The 21525-nt window shown below is 45.1% G+C and overlaps 1 protein-coding gene across 17 annotated transcripts in view; it reads left to right on the top strand.

Annotated features, from left to right (window-relative positions):
- Positions 1–14365: 14365 nt before the first annotated feature.
- The window catches only part of LOC111852700 (syntaxin-binding protein 5-like), a 115852-nt gene continuing 108692 nt past the window's right edge, over positions 14366–21525 (top strand). For 10 of the 17 annotated variants that reach the window (XM_023828910.2, XM_023828906.2, XM_023828904.2 and 7 more), the window contains exon 1: positions 14367–15501. In XM_023828910.2, the coding sequence (XP_023684678.1) occupies positions 15334–15501 (168 nt within the window). In that variant the 5' untranslated portion in view covers positions 14367–15333. Of the gene's footprint in view, positions 15502–21525 lie in introns of all 17 variants that reach the window. The other 7 variants (XM_023828901.2, XM_072700246.1, XM_023828900.2 and 4 more) reach the window with 2 other exon arrangements.

Genomic DNA, 21525 nt, shown 5'->3' with positions numbered 1-21525 from the left:
GGGGGGAGTCATCCTAGTACATCTCGCGTGAACTCCGCGCCTTTTTTATCTTCAAATGAGCAGTTTGTAACCATTTTGCAATAATCTGGATTTTTCTTAAAATTGTGATCTGGTGTTCATCTACATTCACAATATCAAATAAAGAGTCTCATTACTGAAGTGGCACACACAAAGGGTTCACAAACTTTTCCCCAGAATTGTACCTTAGGTGTGTATTTTGTTGTAGTCACCCGTAGATTATGTGAGGGTTGGTATGGAGACATCTTTGTGTTTTGATAGCTCCTATTGATGTAATTTTCCACTGCTTCATGTTGTTTGAGTACCTGAATGTATTCTTGTCAGAATATATCAGTTTGGAGACTTTTATTAATGATGTGATCATTTATATAGAACTACATCCACCAGTCTTATATAACCTCTTATGCAATACAGCAGGGTTCTTCAACTCTGGACCTCGATTCCAAATCCAGGCCTTGTTTTCAGTTCTCCCAGGTAGTTGTTTAATAATTACTGATTCTGATTGGTCAGAGGCTTCACACCTGACTGACAGGTAAAGGAAGGCTGGAAAACCAGCAGTACTCAGACCTCGAGGACCGTGAGTTGAATAACCCTGCAATACAGGATCACCTTCAGAAAGCATCACAAGGCTACAGGAGGAACCCAGAGTACACAGGAAACCAGTTTTACAATGTATGCGTGGAATATACATGTGGGGACCACTGGAGTTGTGATGACCATGCTTACTGAATATGGATGGATGGATGGAAAAGTGTGCAAGAAGATCAAAGCCATGAAACATCACGAAGAGCCAAACCTATGAGTACCACTTAGAATAGCGCAGCTACGATGGTCCTCTTCTTTCATCCGAACATGCCCATGGCACGACAGGGTGTTTCAAAATTTCAGGGTAGCATTTCACTAAATCATGCTGCAATGACGAAACAAGCTACCCTCTATTTGCAGGTCACCTGTGAACCCAATACATACTGGCGCTTTGAAGGAGCTCCGATGTGTTATCAGAATTAGCTTGTTGCTACAGTTCTGAAGCCAAACAGATCTTTGCTTTTTTTTTTTACCCTGGGAACATTCATGTGTTGCATTTCTGGGCACGTTCATATTCATGGGAAATGAAAGTATAATTCGGGGGAGAGAGGGGAGGGTGCCGCGGCGTGGGGCTGCCAGACCTGGTTTGGACGGAAGCTTGTTAGCTGGCAGAGGCACCGCGGGCTCCACTTGGCCCTCTCAACAGCGACCTTCATGCCGTCTGCCGGAGAGTCTCGGCATCGAGGGCTTTGTATGTCATCACACTTGTGTGGGTACCTGCCATGGTTCATGAAAAAAGCAGCAGGTATAGCCAGCTCAGCCCAGAATGACAAAAGTTGTCTCACCGAAACAACGTTTGGTACTTCTCTCCTAAACTTTTCTCCCTCGGGCTCTATGTCTCGACGTAATATCTGTCACCTCCAGCACCTTGCCCTGTACTCAGCTGATCGTGTGGCCCATCTACTTTACGAACTCTCCCTTCCTGTCTCTCTCTCCTTCCCTCTCTCATTCCTCCCTCCGTTCGCCTCTGCCAATGGCTGCATCGGCCTCCTGCCTACTCCCTTTTGGCCCGAGAGCTTCTGCGAGCTGCAACACGGTGACGTCACCCCCCGCGCTGCCGCACAGCCTCCAGGCTCTGTGTAGCTTTCAGGGTCTTGCTTTTCCTCGATACAAATCACTGGTCTGAAAATGGAGGAAAAAAAAGGAAATCGCGGTTTAGGCCTTGTTAAGTCATGGTACCGGCTGATGTCTGCAGACTAAAGTTTCTCTCTGCGCAGCTGCTGAGCTCTGCAATTTTTTTTCCAGGTGTCACATGGCTCGACAATTAGATTAGACTGCAATATTTTCAGGTTGATCTATAATTTAACCCAGTGTTTCCCAATCTGGTCCTTGGGGACAGACAGTCCACGTTTTTCTGGGTGCCAAAAGACCAGATAGGGAAATACTGGGTTAATCTGTTCCCACTCTGACTTTCACGCCTACTTTAGCTGCTTGTCCTACTCCTACCCTCCACTCCCACCACCGGCCCTGCCTCGGCTCTCACCCCCCCCCGGAGAGCCTCCTACATCCCCTGCACTGCTCCTTCGTCACGCCTCGGCTGCGGAGAGGCCGGGGCGCGGCTGCTTCAGCAGCTCCCCGTCTTCGAGTGCTGAGGAACAGACTGGAAAACGGGCTCCGACCAACGCCCCGGCCATATGGTCGCACACCGTGTCTCCAAGGAGACATGCTGGTGGCAGAAACAAAGAAGGATTATGGTAGTTACAGTGGTCATTTCCCTTATCAAGAGATCAGGCCCACAATAAGAAGCAGAAACGCTGTGTGCCTGCTGTTCTATTTTTAAAGCCATTTGCATTAAATATTGCGTGGAATGGAGAAATGCATGCATTATGGCCAAAAACCAACAGATACTGGCATTTTCTGAGCTTTAAAGATTCATGTATCTCTTCCCTATTTGCACTTAACGTGAATCGAAAACAACTGAATTAGAAATAACATTATTACAACCACAACTGCATACCGAACTGTCAGGCAGCAAACAAGTAGATGATTCGATTTTAATAATGTTGCATTAGATGTGACCTTTTTATTTATATTGCTACCAGCTGGAAATACATTTATATGTGTCCCCTTCCCTGGATTCCAGGAAACGCTTCCTTGCCGTTTGACACTGAAGCTTTATTTTTCAGCCGTTTCTCAGAATGGATGCTTGGAGGTGTCTCAGCTTGTCCAGACCCCTGTGTGCGAGACTGACTCACCACTGGTGGACGCTCATTAAGGATACCTGGAATATGCTAGTTTGTCAGTCTGGACAAAACCCCTGTGACACCGGACAGTCACATTCTGGTAGTAAAGTCCCATCTAAATTCATCCAACTGGGAACTGGCAATGGTCTTTACTGGCATTGGTCACAATAAGGCTTTTATGACATAACTAAGTTCTATATAATTCTATTTATGAGTTCTTATAACCATTTGATGCTTTTGGGAGATTCCATCCTGTTCAGTTTTGTTTCCATTTTTGTTTATTATGCTATTTAAACTACTGTTGCCCCAAACTGTGGTATGTCAGTAAGCAGCACTGTGGTTTGAGTTTTGGGGTCAAACATTTTAAGAATGGCACTATATGTGAACTGAATTGCATTGAATAGTAGTATATATTGCATTCAAATTTGCTTAACAGCTTTACCTTTGAAAATATTTATATCCTAACCACTAATCAAATAACATGGGTAAGTCCCCCATCCAAGGATATAGTACCTGAAACTTACTATCCCCAGAACATTGAAAATCCTTCATCCAGCCAAATTTCCAGTCCTTAACAGTTAAACTGCTGCCTGGTAATGATTTCTCAGATGCATTTAGATGAGTCAGGTCTTAAAATCAGTTGCATTCATTTAAAATGAAGGGAACCATTATGAATGTAAGAGCTCAATGACAACATTTCCACACTTATCCCATAACCCCAGGAAACTGACCAAAAGCTGTCATTTCATGCTTTTAGGAAAATATGCTTTTTGTTAGCTCCATTTTACTGCCATGTTTCGAATGTAATTTTTGAGTTTTAAACACAAACAATCTTGATAAAAGGTTCGGAGGGTCAGTAATGGCCCTGAAGACAAGCATGGTGTGGCAATCCTAATTGTTCCATAATTACAGGGATGACTTGCTATTTCGCTTTTCCCTTCCACTGCCCCCTGAACCCATTTAGTAATGCTGACATCAGTCAAACATTTGGTAAATGTGTTTCCAGGTCGAAGGTCAACATTATCTAAAGCTTCTTCTCTTTTGTGAATGGATTAATATTTTTATTTAATTCCTGGTTCCACTTTACAATAAGACTACCCCTGCAAAGGGTTTTTGAATGGTTTATAATCAGGTTATTAATTGGGATATAACACTTTGGAAATCATTAATAGATCATTATATACATGTTATAAAATAGTGATTTTTAAGTGGCAAATGGGAGCCCTTATTATAGGGTGGTGGCTAATCCCTAACCTCGCTGCTGTCCTGTACCTGATAAACAGCTATCAAAGATAGATAAACTCAGTTCCATAGCTGCCTGCTTTATTTATAGTGTCTTACAGTTTGACGCTGTCACGGAAGCAGATAAACTGAGAATCTCTCTTACGGTTATGACATAATGTGATGTGAAGCAGGATCGCGTCCCTGAGCAGCAGGGCACCGGCAGACATGGAGGGCGCAGGATGTTACGGTCTCTGTTGACAGACTGGGAAAGGGGGCGATGTGGAGCTCCCTGACAGAGGCTGTTGAACACCTTACATGGAGTGATGAGCGTATTTGTGCATGGGAGACTGCATGGGAAATCAAGGGAGCACAGCAACCTGGGGTAATCTCCTACCAGGCAAGCAATGGGGACCCAACCATTGAGCAGCATATTCGTTCTACAAGATGATCAGTCCTACTTTTGGCTATCTTTGACATCTCTGTTTAAGAGAGAAGGAAAACGAAAGTGAGGCATTTATATAGCTGATGTGCAGAGCATTTCTCTAAGTTCAGGCACGTTGTTGTGGACTCACGGTCTCTGATGCAGATATTTGGTTCTGATTTGGTTAACACTTCATACATTGTACTGGGAGCTAAGCAAGGATATAAAATATATCTGTTACATCCTGCCCATCATGTCCACCTGACCCTCCTCTCTTCGCCCTCATGAGCCATACCTATTGCTTATTACCCCTTGTTAGTCTTTGTATTTAAGTACCTGTTTGTCTCGTCAGCCCCAGTCTGGTCAATGATGTCACTCCTCCTGTCTACCTGTGACCTTCCCCCTATTAGCCTTCACGTTTTGACCGCTTGTGGTCTTGTTTGTGTCCCTGCCCCCATTTAGTTAAATACAATCGCTTTTTCTTTGCCAACTGGCTGCCTGTGAGTCCATCATCCCGCATGTCATGACAGAATGACTGGACTCTACCAATCGCCTAGTGGGTATTCCCAGGAGCCTCTTGCACTCCGCATCTCCGTCTGCTTGCTTTCCCGGCGCCTGACCTCCTCCTGGTGTCCGAGCCTCTCATATTGATGCTTTGTGGACAATCCCCTCATCGACCTGCTGAGTGAGAGTGACCTAGAGGGGTCAGAGGAGGAGGAGAAGCCCATGTAGGCTCCCAGTGTATGGCTCACCCACCTGTATGGATGCTATACTGTGCTCATTGCCACGATGAAGATGACTTCTCCACAGTGTGAAGCTGCTCAGCTCACTGCCTCTCTGTAGCATGAAGCCATTTGGCCCACCGGCCCCCCACAGCTCGCCACAGCTTCGCCCACCAGCTCCCCGAAGTTTGTTGCAGCTCCACCCATCATCTTTAACTGCAGGAGGAGGAAAAGGAGGAAGAGGGCTGTGCCTATGGCTGCCGCCTCACCTGACCCAGTTGCTTCCACAGCCCATCCTCATCTCTGCTGCGCCTCCAGAGCCCATCCTCGACTTCGCTACACCCCCAGAGGCCATCCTCACTTGCACTGTGCCCCCAGCGCCTGGCTTCAGGTGCCTGGCCCCCAGAAGGCCACTATGCCTGAGTCCCCGGCTCCCAGCCCAAGAGGGGCCACATCACATGATTTTGCAGCTGTGCCATCCTGCCAGGAACGCCAGTGCTCACACCAGTTGTCCCGGCTTTGTCCTGCTCACCTCCAGGTGCCCAGTTGGCTCCGTCTTTACCTCCTGCTGTCCCATCAGCTCCTGCCTCATCTCCTGCCATCCCGTTGGCACCTGCTTCATCTCCTGCCATCCCATCGGTTTCCCCCTCGTCTCCTGGTGTCCCATCGACAAGTGCCTCGTCTTCTGGTGTCCTGTTGGCGCCCGTCTGGTCTCCTGTCATCGCCTTGAAGGCCTTCTCGCAACCTCCTGGCTCCCCGCCTGCCGTCTTCTCATCCCCTACAAGTCGCACCTACAGGACGCCTGAATCCACCCTCTCTGCCAGGCCAGGTTTGGTCGCCTGGCAGATGTCCCGCCAGAGGAACAGGAGTGGAACCCTCTGGGCCTGGCCAAAAGTCCTGCTCCTTGAGCCCCTGTCTCGGGCTGACGGCCACACGCACCTAATCCTAAGTCCTGATTCAGTAAGCGGTGTCAGCGGGTGCCATGAAGAGGGGTTGGCCGTGTCTCCATCTCTCGGAGGGAGAGACAGGGGCACACTATTTGTGATGATCCCCCCCATTCTCCTTTGCCTGATGTTGTCCGCCTGGACAAGTCGTCTGCTGAGGCCAGGAGGAGAGGACCCACAACGCCCTCCTGCTCCGGCCCCATGATCCCGAAGCGCCCTCCTGCTCCTGCCCTGTGGTTCCCGAAACCCTCCTGCTCCGGCCCTGAGATCCAGAAGCGCCCTCCTGCTCCGACAATGTGATCCCAAAGCGCCCTCCAGCTTCGGCCCTGTGGTTCCCGAAGCGCCCTCCTGCTCCTGGCCTTTGGTTCCCGAAACGCCCTCCTGCTCCTGCCCTGTGGTTCCCAAAGCGCCCTCCTGCTCCGACCCTGTGATCCCGAAACGCCCTCCTGCTCCTGCCCTGTGGTTCCTAAAGCGCCCTCCTGCTCCTGGCCTGTGGTTCCCGAAACGCCCTCCTGCTCCAACCCTGTGATCCCAAAGCGCCCTCCTGCTCCGGTCCTGCGGTTCCCTCTGCGCCCTCCTACTCATGCTCTGCGACTTCCTCTGCGCCTTCCTTCTCTGGCCCTGCTGACCCCTCAGTGCCCTCCGGTCCCACTGATCCCTTTACATGCTGGTCCTGTCCTGGTGTATATCTTGTTGGGTGTCCTCTCTGCTGTCCCTAGATTTCTCTTGCATCTATGCCTGGGTTTTGTCCATCTGGTGTTCGCAGGTGTGGTGTGTTCAGTCTGTCTCGGTCTCCGTCTCTCCTGTTCCCTGGTTCCCGTGGATGTCTGGCATTTGTTCCTCTGGTCCATTTCTCCTGGTGCCTGGTTTCATCCCATGGATCATCTGTTACGTCTGTGTGACCCTGTTCAGTGCTGGTCTTTCCTGTTGTCCTTTTGGTGCCTGGTCTGGCCCCTGCCTGTTCCATGTGCCCTGTCCAGTCCTCACTGGTGGCTCAGCCCCTCTGGTTTTGTGTGGTGTCTATCCTGTGTACCCTGTTCCTGGCCCTGTGTCTCCATCCCACTTTATCCTATGTCCTTTGGGGGGGGGGGGGGGGGGGGGTTACTGTCATATCCTGCTCGTCATGCCTGCCTGACCATCCTGTCTCCCCCCTAATGTGGTCCTGTTGAGTCACACCTGTTGCTTGTTACCCCTCGTTAGTCTTTGTATTTACGTACCTGTTTGTCTCATCAACCCCTTCCCAGTCATTGATGTTCCTTCTCCTGTCTGCTCATCTCCTTCCTCATACTCACCTTCTTCTTTTGACCCCTCGCGGTCTTTTTTCCCTTGTTTCCCTGCCCCCGTTTAGGAAAGTAACACCCCTTTTTGTTTGCCAGCTGACCGCCTCCGAGTTCTTCATCTCACACACAATATCCTGTAAAAAAAAAGAATGATTGTAGGTGGGTTTTACATTTTTATGTTATATTTCTAGTACTAAACAACGATCGGTTAACTTTCTCAGATTTTTCTCAAAGAAGAAATATCCTTGAAATTTTAAGGGCAAAAAAGATCTTGGCAAGATTTTGGAAAAGTTCTGCTTTAGATTCTATCACAGTATCTTAGGACATCTTGAAACTAGCTTAGTAGAAAATCTCAAATGTTTCTTCTCCTGTCCTCCATTGATCAAATATATTCTGGCAGAATTAGTTTTTCTTGCTCTTTATACTATTTTAAAAGCCATTTCACAGACATCCTTTCTTTCATTTCTAATAATGATGACCCAAAAGTCTTTGTGAAAATGTTTGCATGGAGAGATCAGACTGTGATAAATCGGTAGCATTTATTAATGACCTCTTTATTATAGATATAATCCTTTGCATCAGTGCACATAACTGTGCAGTTCAGTTTGAGGTATTCCCTGGGCTTGGAGGTCGTATGCAGCTCAGGGGGATAGTACTGTATGCAGGTTACTGGTCCAAATCCCATGGCAGACACTGCATTTTCTCCGTTGGGCCCTTGAGCAAGGCCCCTAACCCACAATTGCTCCTAGGACTGGCTGAACCTACTATTACCATTGTGCTGTGCTTTGGATAAAATAGTTTAATAAATAGATAATAAATAAACCTTTTTTGGCTGGCTAAATCTCATCATTACATGTGACTTAAATTTCTCAATCTTTCCCGGCTAAGAGATTTTCTCCTACCCATAGAGACACACAGAGGGACAGGATGGGTCCATTTCAACTTCACACAGGGGTCACCAGAACGGCACATCTTCCTCAGGAAGGTCACTGCTGTCAACAAACCCCCCCCCCCCCCTCCCCAGTAGAGTGCAGTGTCTCTGCATTCCCTAATCACTGCTGAGCCTTCTATTGTGCTTAGATCTATTCTGCCAGGAAATGGACACTGTCCATCAGGCTTATCCCACTACACACCTTATGCAGACAATGGCAGCCTGTTTGCACTGCGGATCTGCAAAAGTGGGATTAGGGTGTAAAATGAGGCCCTGCAAGGAGAAAGGAGAGGGAGACAGGGACCCAGCGGAACTCTGTATTGTGCTAATGCACTTAGCGATTGTCACCATCTTGCTTTCGGATGTATTTAGACTGATAAAGGTACACTGACCACAGGTCCTCCACGAGATCCATCACCACACTCCTCGGCCCTCTCCAGCGAATGGGTTGACCACCACCAACACCCCACCCTCATGTGTGTGAATGTCCTCTGATCACTGATGTGTTCCAGAGTGCATGGATAAAGCGAAGGCTGAGCCAGAATGGGAGCAGCTCCTTGAAAAAGCATCCGCACAATGCCCAATACTCAAGCAGCTGGCCGAATGAATGCTGGGAGAATGAATGCACATGGCTTCTCAATCTCCTGCTCTTTGTGTAAGTGAAGAAGGGGGAAAAAACATTTTCTATGCTATTAAATGCAAGAAAACACCACTGGGAGATGGTTACTAAATATCACTCACTTTCTTTGCCCTCTGAGGAGATTTGGCAGGTACCTCTGCACGCATCCAATAATAATCGCTTCCATCAATGACAAACCCTAGGAAAGCAGTTATGCAGCACAACGTGTCTGTGTTGCTTGAGAACTCAATAGCAGCAGGGGAAAAAATCATAGAGCTGTTTATGATCAATTATCTGTCCTTTCAAGATAATTGCACAAATTGTGATAATCCTGTGCATGAATAAGTCTTGCCTCTTTAATGTTCTACACTAATAAAAAGAAATATGTTGTTAAAATGTTTTTGGGATTGCAGCTACACCAACTTCTGAGTTTAAATTCTTACTGTAGCATGATGTCTTCACAATTATTGCGTCATTAGTATCTTGTCAAATCAATGGGATCAATCAGCTAATATAAACATCTGGATTTATCCATGCTGTGGTCAAGCGCCTATGATCGGATCCAAGCTGTGTCACCATGCTGATTGGGGCAAGACGTATTAATGATGCTATTTCTGTTACCTCGCAGCTCCGCTGTGCCTCTGAAGGGTTTTATTTTTTAATGTCTGCTTTATACACTCCTGACACTCCACCCTATCCTCCCAATACAAAAATGGAATCGGTGGCTCTTTGTTTCCTTCACTGCGTAACGGTGTGAGCGTTCACTGCCCATAATGGCCTGGCTTTCCATCTAGGCACCTTAGCCCTGGACCCTTGGCCTTCCCTTATTCTCACTGCTAATTCTCACTGGATTAGCAGTTAGTACTATCCATCAATCCTTTTACTAGCCAATACGGGGGTGGGGAGACCATGGTGACAACCCGCCCCCCCCCCGCCCCCCGCAGGTGGCAGAAAACATAGCGCAGGGGGGCAATCAAAATACCTCGGAACAGTGGCAGAATGTCCTGATATCCTGGAACGTGGCCAAAACCCACATGAAGACAGGAGGAACGCCACGCTCACCAAGAGGGCCAGTCCACAACTTTTTGGAACACTGAGCAAAATCTGATTAACCTAGTTATCATCGGTCGTATTCTGTCCCAGCCTGACAAGCTGATCAGATGCGGGGGCCCCTGGTGGCCACTGGGCCCCAAGCAGCCGGTTAGTTTACTTATGCCTTGGACTGGCCCTCCTCACAAAGCTTTACACAGGAACCAAACCCACCTCCCTGGAGCAGTGACATCGCAGCACCACCCACTGAGCCACTCTAGGTAGAAATATGTCTGTTTATTTGCTCCTACTGGAATCTGGAATCCGCAACATTTGCCGTGACGGCATTTAGCGGCGCTTCTTCGTGCTGTGTGTCATGTGAGCTCAGTGAGGCTCTGATTGATATGCTCATCTTGCTCTGTCTCGGAAAAACACTTTTCAAGCTTTGCCATTCAACAGCTGATTTGTTAGGGCAATGCAATAACCCAAAGGGAAATGTATTCATTAACAGTCTTTCAGGCCATTTATGTGTAAATCAGACCCAGCATCACTCAGCTGCTGCCCCCAGTAAAGTTACCCTATTAACCAGGATAGAGAGTTCAGTTTTCTAAGGGATATTTAAGAAAATAAGCCCCTTTCCCTCATTTGACTGAGTTGTGACTATTAACGAGCATCTTTACTAGACTTCAGCTCCTCCTGACTTTGAGGTTAAATTTCAAAAATGGAACTTCCTCGTTTATCAGTTTTCCTGTGTGCTTTCTGTTACAAAACATACAGCAACGTGTATTATTTTTAGGCAGAGCACAGACCGCTGATTTCTTCCCTGCGATAAATTGAAGGTCATGTTCCCTATTTGGGGACATGGCTGGACCTGACAACCAAGGCCGCCTGATTCTCAGAGAGGCTTACGGCTGGTAGGATGGGTTCTGTCAGGAAACAAATTGTAATGTGTGCAGTGCCGGTGTGGCGCTGTCCCGGAGGGCTGGACTGTGGCACCTCGGAGCTCAGAACCCTCGTGATAAGACAGGACCAGTTAGCACTGGTGCAACGGGCCACCGCCACGAGGAAGAGCGTGTGACTCTCAAATGCAAAATAGCGCCTAAGACTGTCTTATCAAAGTGAAGCGATAATGAGCTGACGTCTTTCTCAGTCGTAGAGTGAGGAACCTTGAGATGAATCCTACACTTTTAGGTTTAAGCACTTCCAGTCCAAAGGCACCATTCCTTTCATGGCACTTAGTCCTTTGTCATGATAAAAGCTCCATAAAAGGGTTGTTTGTCATCTCTGACATGTTATAGAGCATCTTCACAAAACACTTCTGTCGGGGATCACACCCCCGATGATGAAAACGTGTACAATGGAAACCTGTTAAAGCACTCAATGTACATCTGTGACACCACAGCAAACACAAATGTTACAAAGCGGTAAACACCAATGTTATGTAACTATAGATGCATTTGTTACAGCACGGTGTACAAACTTGTCACTGCGCTGTGCACATATTTCTTACATCGCTGTGTACTAACCTGTCACTGCACTATTCACACATTTGTTATAGTGCTGTGTACAAACCTGCCAGTGCACTATCCTCACTCCTGTTAATTTTGTGTACAAACCTGTCACTGTATTGTGCACATATTTGTTACAGTCCTGTGTACAAACCTGTCACTGAACTATACACACATCTGTTACAACTCTGTACAAACTTGTCACTGCAGTGACTGCACCATATGCACATCTGTTACAGTGCTCTGTACAAACCTGTCACTGTGCTATTCACACATTTGTTACAGGACTGTGTACAAACCTGTCACTGCAATATACACACATCTGTTACAGCACTGTGTACTGTACAAACCTGTCACTGCGCAATATATACATCTGCTACAGCGCTGTGTACAAATCCGCCACTGCACCATTCACACATTTGTTACAGTGCTGTGTACAAACCTGTCACTGTACTTTTCATACATCTGTTACAATGTTATGTAAAAACCTGCTATACACACATCCTATACAGCAGTATAAAGACTCCTGTTAAAACACTATACACAAAATGTGATAGCAATATGTGCACAGCTGTTAGAGCGCTGTAAACACCAGTGTTACACGAAGTCCTTCAGTGTTGTGTAAACATGTAATAATGATTTCTATTCAAAACTGTTACATTATATATGCACCAGTTATCAAACAATGTGCACATGTGTTACAGCACTTTATATGCACCTGTCTCAGAACTATATAGGAACCTGGACGAAAGAGAGCAGAGTATTTGTAACATAAAGGGCAGCCTGATTAAGGGTTTTTCCTTACAGAACTCGTTTGGCTCGCTGTCAGTTAGGCCAGAGTCCATTACCATTAACGCCATTTTCTCTCCCTGTTTTATTGCGCCTGTGCTGTTTTACACACATAAATGTTTGTTTTGTACAAATGAGTCAACATTCAATGTGAACTACATGGGTTGATTTTATGTCTGTGTTCAAAGGTATCCAGTGGAAAACACTTGCCATGCTGCTATGGAAACACTCTACACAGTGAACATACAACAACACATTTACAAAGTTTTTCCTGTGAGCATGCATGTGTTTCCTGCATATGGAATTTCAGTATACAGAATTAATGAGCTATTATACTTTGTGAAGTCATCGTATTCTATTGTTTTAAAATGTACAGTAAATATTTGCATTAGAATAAACATTTTCTTCATTTATGTTGCATACAGTTGTTAATGTAATGGCATAGTGGACATTAAAATGAACATTAATAATCCCCTAATAATAATCTTCCGCTTTAAAGCTTTGTAATATAATACCATGTTTTTGATAAGTCAGAGAAGCTGCTGATCTCTTATAATGAGCGCATCGTGAAATTTGTGTGATCACCGTTGCAGTCACTGCTAACCAAGGCCCAGGGGACCTTTAATCGGCTCTTTATGTGCATATGATTATGTGTCTCCTTGGGCGCCGGGCGCCCAAAGCGTGTCTGCATGCCACAAGGGCGCCTGTGTGCCATCTCATGCCCTTCCCTGGGCGCCCAAAGCGTGTCTGCATGCAACAAGGGCGCTGTGTGCCATCGCATGCCCTTCCCTGGGCGCCCAAAGCGTGTCTGCATGCCACAAGGGCTTGTGTGCCATCGCATGCCCTTCCCTGGGTGGTTGCTGGTATCCCATATGCAAAAAGGGACAGACAGCACCGCATGCCATGGAGTAGATCTGTAGCCCATCTTTCTATGCCGGTGCAGAGGGGATAACAGAGACCCGTGTGGATGTGCATGGACAGGCATCTGGTTAGCTGGTGTGCTGGGTTGTAGGAGCAAGTGTTTAGCCTGTTTGATTCTTTTTTCTACACGTCCATTCAAAAGATGGGTGAGGGGTGCTTGTGACAGCTGGATGGCCATTGGTTCCTGCAGTGACGAGACTAAAATCTCTGCACCCATGCGTGGGGGAGGGGCATCTTTAGATGGGCGCTATGCCACCAGCCCTGTGTTCCCTCATTAGGAAAGATTACAGAGGCCACCTGTCTGTGCCTTGTAAAAGCATCAGAGTCCCAACTTCACTTCTTCTGGCCTTTGCTCTGTTGGTCTGAGCTGAGTTCATTATAACCTTGTGGGATGTGTGGAGGTTGTTTATAAGAGCTAATAAGGACATATCATTGTGTTACATACTTCTCAGGGACCATTAGGCTTTAATTAAAGCCCGCACTTCCTTTAAGGAGAACCTGAAGTACGATGTTTAAGCGTATATAAAGATGAAGCTTCATTCAGTCTGCACAATAAACTGGCATTGCTGAAAATCTGTGTTAGGCAAAGTTTAACGCATTCATTATATGAAATTGTTTGTAAAAATGCGACTTGTAATCTGGACTCCGATTTGTAAATGAGACCGCAAAACTATAAGTAGCAAAACGAACGTGTCGTCCATTCAGACCAGACACAGAAAAAAGAACGTTCACGCTGTCCTATAAAAAAGGCTTGTAATTATTATAATAAAAATACAAATTTACATGAGGTACTTGTCAGTGTTACTATCCTACATGTGCCTTGAAATAACGTTGAAGATTAATATTGTAGTTTGTAAGGTGACGACGAAAGTTACGCAACACTGCGTCTGGGGATATGACTAATTCACATAAAACAATTATTTTTTAAAAATAAAACTACAGATATTGTTGAATAGATGTTTAATCAACATATGCAATATCTAATTCCCGTATTTCCCCCGTAAAACACGAGATCAAACCGCAGACGACTCCTCTGCCGCTGAGACACAGTGATGAGCCCCACTTCCTCTTGCGTCGTTTAGACGGTGATTAATTACACATCTGTCAAGTACAAACAGCTGGGAAAGGGTAGAGTCGACCAATCGGCTCAGCAATCTTACCCCTACACTACAGACGCATCCATAATACGCCATTCGTGGTGTCTGTCAGTCGGGAGAAGGGTGAATACAAATACTTTCAGAGCTTCAAACGCTTCAAACGTGGAGCCGATGCAGCTCTGAAATCAATACAAATGATGATTTCATTCCTTCTTATCACTGGTCCGTAGCTGGTCTTTTCACATTGCGCCCAATCGGAGCTGGGAATGGGAGGAGAGACTTCAGAAGAGGGTTAGATGAGAGGAGGAGGCGTTAGATTTCAGTACCTCGGACAGCGACTGATACCCCACTGCAGGAAGGCTGGGCTGGAAGAGGAATTTAACGCACTGGATCTTAAACACTGCTCGAAGACACAATCAACTTCTCAAACTTCACATTTGTGCGGCTTCTGATTTTTTCCCCTTTGTCTTGAGGGTCGGAATAAGCCTCCTGGGTCTTCAGCAGCAAGCTTATGTGCCATGTTTCCTTCCTCTAATCGTTTTGATGCAAATAGAACATATCTGTCGGCACGTGGTTAATTATTAAATAAGTTACATATTCGGGAGACGTTTTCTTTTAGTTAGGTTCAGATAACCATTGCATGTCGATGTGCAATGCTTTTAGGGAGCTGCATTATCATGCTGGAAAACATGAAATTCCCTAGATTAGGCTTAACCCACCGTACATTTTAACACATCCAGTCAGTGTTTTGTTCGCATTCGGTATTCTTAGTTCACATTTCATTCTTATTTTAATTATAGATTACTTTCGTAATTACGTCACATATAGCCTAAAGTATTTGGTGGACATAAGATTTCTTATCAAGATGAAGTTCCTCTACGACTTTTTGAATTGCACTTAGAATTACAGGGGGAAGAGAGCGAGGAGCCGCAGACACGACAGCGTTCAGTTCCTGGGAGGGTTTTCCTGACTTCGCCTTCGTCTTTTTTTATCAATGCAATTTCACTTGCCCCGGAATCAAGTTTAAGCCATCATTAATATTCCCCCCACATTATCTCCAAAATGAAGAAGTTTCGAAAGGTTCTGGACGGATTGACAACATCATCTCCGGTCAATATCGGCGGCGCCCCGCTGTGTAGTAGCACGGCCGGTACCCCAACTGCGGCGCCGACTCCCAGAGAAATCGAAGTAGTGGAAACGCTTGTTTCCGAAAACTTTCAGATTTGCAAGGTATTGCTTTGATATTTTTGCATTTCACGTTTATTGTTTGTTTACTGTTGTCTTACAAACATCCCCATTCTCTCATAGCGTGATTTCTCTCGAGTTCGGGAGCCTGCGTCAATCCTGCTTATTTCGGAAATCTGAGAGGCGCTTTGGATGCTGTGATGTATACAGCTCAACTGTTAATACCGCAGGGTACACATCAAACCCCGTTGCCCAGTCAATTGAATTGTGATCACCAAAAGTTTGACAGATTATATCATTCGGGACTTGCCGTAGCCAGCGATAGCGTCACGCAATACAATTTAAAGGCTGATTGCAATGAGCCAAATTGTTCCTTTTTTTACTTTTTCCACACCAAAAAAAAAAAGCTTGGTAGCACACAGACCATGATGCACTGATGGCCCAAGCGCCATGAGTTCAGTCTGTTAAAACGCGTCTATCGACGCGCGTCGCAGCCGCAGTTTAACCTCGTCCGCATATGCGCGTTTGATCGTTTCCTCGCTGTTTGCTTTCTGTGTCGCTACAGTATATCGGCGATCACTACTATTTATACGTCTCTTAAAGGGCTTTACGTTTTCTGTTTTCTTGCCGCAGGGGGAAAAAAAAAAATATATATATATAGCAGTGGTGGAAACATTATTACGCATCGATGCGTCTTGAGGTACCATTTTTACTGGGGGAAGCGTGGGACTGAAAAAAGGCGCAGTTCATTTATTTAATACAGCTCCTGGTACCGGGATCTGTGCGGCGTTGACCTCATCCGGTTGGTGATTGTGTGTTTTCACTGATCACCATGCTTTTCACATTGACAGAACAGCTGCAATATTAGGATCCTCGTGTGTGGATATATTTTTTCTTATCAGATTTAGTTTATCCGCTATCTGGGCGGCGATGACGGGACTCCCGATCTGCGGAAACAAATTGCCTTCAATCGATGACATAACTGGCGCCCGTTTCTTATATAAAGCACCACTTAGATCCTGCGGTACTATTTCTCGGTGATGTGATATTAGCGGGTCTATTTTTAGAAGCAACGGCTCTAATTGCTGCCGGCTGAAGTATTTGAAGCTGACTACAGCGATTATTTCTCGGCATTGGAGAATGTTTTTCTTCGTTTTCTTTTATTTATATAAATCTATAGATGTCGGTTGTGGAAGAAGGGGGCGGGGGCGGGCCGGAGTTGAGAGGGAAGACGTTAAATGAAGCCAAAGGCAGCAATTCACTTTCAATGTAACTAGCGTGGCATGGCGATTAAGGTGCAAGGTGCTTGAGGAAATACTAGCCGTGATAGCCTGTGTAGCTGTGTCAGCCACATATTAAAGCTCATGAAACATCTAGACCACATACTAACTAGCTTATTAGGCTGCTTTTATTTTTAATATATCTGAGCATTTTTTTTTTAACCAAACCAGTCAGGTATCCAAACAAGATCAGTAACAGGTCCCTTCCATCACATACATCACCTCTGAGCCCCATTACACAGAGAACATTGCACAAATGACAGAAATGCTGACACAGGTATAAGACATGCGGCTCATATGACCCAGCTTGTTGTCTTGGGGAGATCATCTGACAATCCCACATACATTTCTCAGCACGCTTCTGCTGTTGCGTGGAAGGATCGTGTGTAGTGCTCTCAAAAAAGGCAGGCATACAATTTTGGGTAATGAATGATGCAGCCCCATTTATTTCATGGATTCGCTGTCTTTTGTGGCCTTGTAAACTAGAAAAAAAATCTCAGCTGAAGAATCAGATGATCCGGTGATCTAGAGATCCTTTCCTGGAATCCTGCATGCTCTCAGAATTGCACCCTGGGTTGATTTCAGGGAGCAGTTTTCCTCTGTGAGCGTGATGTGCTCAGTGGGAACGGCTGCACACGATGAATGCATCAAAAAGCAGGCGACTTACGGAACACGTTTACTAATTCTGCGATACGTAAGACTCAGATTCTCTAGCACTTTTTTTGCTAGCTATATTTTAGAGAGGAGACTCCTTTCGGGTGGCTTCCCTAAAACTCCTTTTGTTTGCTTGAAAGTAGCGTCAGCTGAATGTCAGTGATAGAGTTCCTACTACAGCAGCATAACACCGCTATGCCCCCCCTCTTTGTTGGTGCCATTCCTGGTTCACACTGCAGTCCATTCAAGAGGGGGTCATGTCAAGACCTTGCAATGAGGCTGGATGAATGTAATGGAGGACTCCCCCCCCCCATTCTGAGGCCAAAGCGGCAGCCTGTGGTTATTCCGAACCGCCCTCCAGCCCAAGTCACCCTGAAAGCAAGAGGGGGGCGATGGCCCTCCCAAGATATCATGACGTGTCGCAATAAAGGTGCCACCCCATTGATCCCCGAGTACTGCTCTTTGGAGGGCAGGAGAATGAAAGATGAGCAGATGGGTTGGCGCGTCGTCCGTTTGGCAAACACTTTGGGCTCACAGTGCCGAACGAGTCGCTACCCTGGACTAGATACTGGACCTCTGACACCTCAATTAATTTCCTTCCTAATGATAGAGACACAGTGGGCAGACTGTGTTGCCTCACACCTCCGGAGTTGGGGGTTTGAATCCTGCCCTCTTGATTGTCTTTGTGGAGTTTCCACAGTCTCCTGTGTTTGTGCAGCTTTCCTCCTGTAATCCAATGGCCTGTAGGTGAGATGGTGTCTGTGAATTGCCCATCAGGTGTGAGTATCTGGCATAAGACTATTCTGGCATATTCAGGTTCCAGTGTTGGACAAATTGCCATGAAGGAAGCATGGATGGACATCAGAGAATTTCAACAATGGACCCCAACATATTTTTTAAAATTCTAAGTATATATTCAATTGCTTATTAATTGCTAAAGTAACCCTGCCTCAGACGTGTTATAGGGTGAGGTAATCAGTGTCAACACGTGCTATGCTAATTTTAAGGGTGTTTTTCACAGAAGAGGTGTACTCTCACTTGCTAACATGTTTCATTCAGCCTCTGATTTCTTTGTTGGCTAAAGTGATCCATCAAAGTCGGGGGTTAGGGTTAGGTTTAGGAGAGGCGTGGATGCCCTGGCAGATTCAGGGGGCTCAGCGATTGGCAGGGGCCCTTGAATACATAAAAATACATGTAAAATTGAACAGGGGGGCCCAAGGTGACATTTTGTCAGGGGGCTCAGAATTTCTAGATATGCACTTTATAAAAGATTAATACATTTGTATGAAGGTAAGCCTATTTCTGTTATTGCTTAATTAACTGGTTAAACATAAGTAATTAAATGGACATTCCTACCATTTTTAAATATTTATATTTCATCGACTTGTCATTTGTTGTCCGAGCATCATTGCAATATAATAATCTCTCTTTTAACACATTACACAGCAAATATAGTTGGGCATCACCGAAAGTGGTTTCTGCCAGTTGTCTTACTTTTATCCTGTGCTGTTGCTGCCGCTGGTTCTGGTCCACAGCACAGAAGAATAGTTCAATGCCATAGATTGTACATCACTAAGCTGGCAATAGAAGAAAAGGTGGAGGAAATAACATCACCTCATTCGCTAAAGTCGGCCCATATAGAAAACATCTGATTCCATGACAGCATGACTAATGGGCAGATGAGCCAATCAGAATTGTATATAACCGGGCCTGTTTATGTGCTTATGTTATTGTAAGATTGCGAGCAGGTCCGTGCTGCCAAGAGTAAATGGAATACTTCATAAACTGCAAGTCAGGGGATTTATCAAACGAAAAAGAAGTACATCTGAAAATGAAATCAAATAAAATAAAAAAATAAAAACAATAGGAAAGTTTCAACGATAGGAAGTTTCAGCAGCTGCGGCCAGTGGGACACATCTGACCTGCTAATCATATGTGTAGGGAAAGTAATCTCTTAGTGTGCCTGTAGCAGCAACCCCCCACCACCCCACACACACACACACACACACACATACACACACAGGTTTGTAACTATATCTTTGTGGGGACTCTCCATTCACTTCTATGGGGAAAACCCTAATCCCAACATGACAACCTTAACCCCTACCCAGCCCTAACCTTAACCATAAGTAACCAAACACAATACAAAACTTTTGGCACTTTTAGTTTTTTAATCGCATTCACAGATCTTTGTGGGGCCCTGAAAAATGGTGCCCACAGCGTAAAAAAAAAGCACAGGTTTTTATTATATTGTGGGGAACATTTGGTTCCCAAAATGTAGTATAAACCTAATCCACACGGACACACGCACACAGACACACACACACATCTGGCTTTCTTAGACTGTTCTATTTACTTGAAACTTAGATATATTGATCTAATTTTCCCACAGTTCACTTGTTGTCTAGTTAGCAGTCAACTTTCTTTAAAGGAATCAGTGACTCATAAAATGCACTTTTCTGGCATGTGAATATCAGTGTGATAAAATATGTAAAATTGAAACTTTCATGAATATTCCATGAACACAATCATGCATTTGTTTTTGAATCTAATATTCTCAGTGCCAATAGTGGGCAATATTACTGCCTAACAGCATGATTAGTTGCAATTGAAATGTATTTAAATGTATATAAAAATATACAATGTTGGTTTATTAGTAAATAATAACAAAGATGGTCATTGATACACTGCTGCTTTAAAGTGTATGAACCTCTAACATAGTTCTTCAAATATTACTTTTTCATGATGAAATAGTAGTTTAATAAAAGCAGATAGGTTTTTTAAGAAAGATATTACCACGGTAGTTCTTTAATATTACTTATAAGTAAATTGCAATACACTGTATGTGTGCAAGGTTTGTTCAGTCGTGTGTGTAAAAAGTTGGATGTCAAGTTAACCAACCAAAGAGTCAATCTCCAGAACAAAGCTTTGTTGGCCTTCTCCAGTATAAAGGTAAGAAACACCAAATTACGCATTTGAGGGCCTCAGGAATCATTTTTAAAGAACTTATTAGTCATTTTTATTTGACTTGTGCAAATCATCGCAGAATAATTTGGGATTCACCGCACCACAACAGCCAAATTGTCTAAAGGGAACATTTACTGTTGGAGAACTGTGAGCTATTATCGGAGGCTAGATAGAAGGAAACGTTTGTTCTTAAAAAAAGAACATCAGCATCCATTTTAAGATTGCACAATGCCACATGGATGATCCTGTGGAGGTATGAAATGTTCTCTGGATAGCTGAGCCACTACCAAACACAAGCATTCAGAGAAAAGAAAAGACTGCTGGATGCTGTGTACCACAAAAATAACTTTATCCCAACTGGCAAGCAAGCTAGTGGGAATGTGAGGATTAGTACTGTAGTACTTGACTGCTTACAGTCATTGAGAGAATCTATTCATTCATCGTCATGCCAAAATATTCTGCCGATGACGATTCTCGGATGAGATTCCCTGTGAATGAGTTGAAATTGCACCAAAAATGGATGCTTCCAGATGATAATGATCCTAAACCTTCCCGAGAATCTACCTAAGAATAGATTGAGTTTAGACATTTTGAATTTGGAATCTGCCAAGTGAAAATCTTGTGAAGTAGACCGTTTATCAATGGTAGTTCTTTAAGTAATAATAATGGGTCCCTAAATTCTTCAAGGAAGACGTGAGAACTGATGAGTCGTTATCGGAGATGCTTGGTCATACCTGCATCTGCCTTTGATTCTCACAACAATTTTGAGTTTTTCTTACATTGGGGGTGGAGTGGTGGCTCAGAGTGCTGGGAATCGGAAGGTTGCCAGTTCAAATCCCGTGAATGCCAGGAGAGATTCTACTCTGTTGGGCCCTTAAATAAGATCCTTAACCTGCAATTGTTTCATCCTGGGTGTGACGTGAACCTACATCCAGCCCAGCAAGCAGGTCCTCCAACTTTCAGGGAAAATTTGGAGGTTGTTGGCAGGATTGGCACTGCAGCCCCTGAAAGAAACTTCACGCTGTTCCATTCCATTCAAACCAGTGAGGTGCTGAGGTTATCGCCCGCCGCACGGCTGCATTCAGGTTCTCATCCCTGAGGTGGTTTGTCGTGTGCTGGGTGCAGCACTGTACTGTACTCACTCTCACACATTGATATCTCTGGTTTA

Source organism: Paramormyrops kingsleyae, chromosome 16 (genome assembly GCF_048594095.1).
Source record: "Paramormyrops kingsleyae isolate MSU_618 chromosome 16, PKINGS_0.4, whole genome shotgun sequence".
NCBI classification, from domain to species: Eukaryota; Metazoa; Chordata; class Actinopteri; order Osteoglossiformes; family Mormyridae; genus Paramormyrops; species Paramormyrops kingsleyae.
This window is presented reverse-complemented; position numbering and strand designations above follow the sequence as displayed.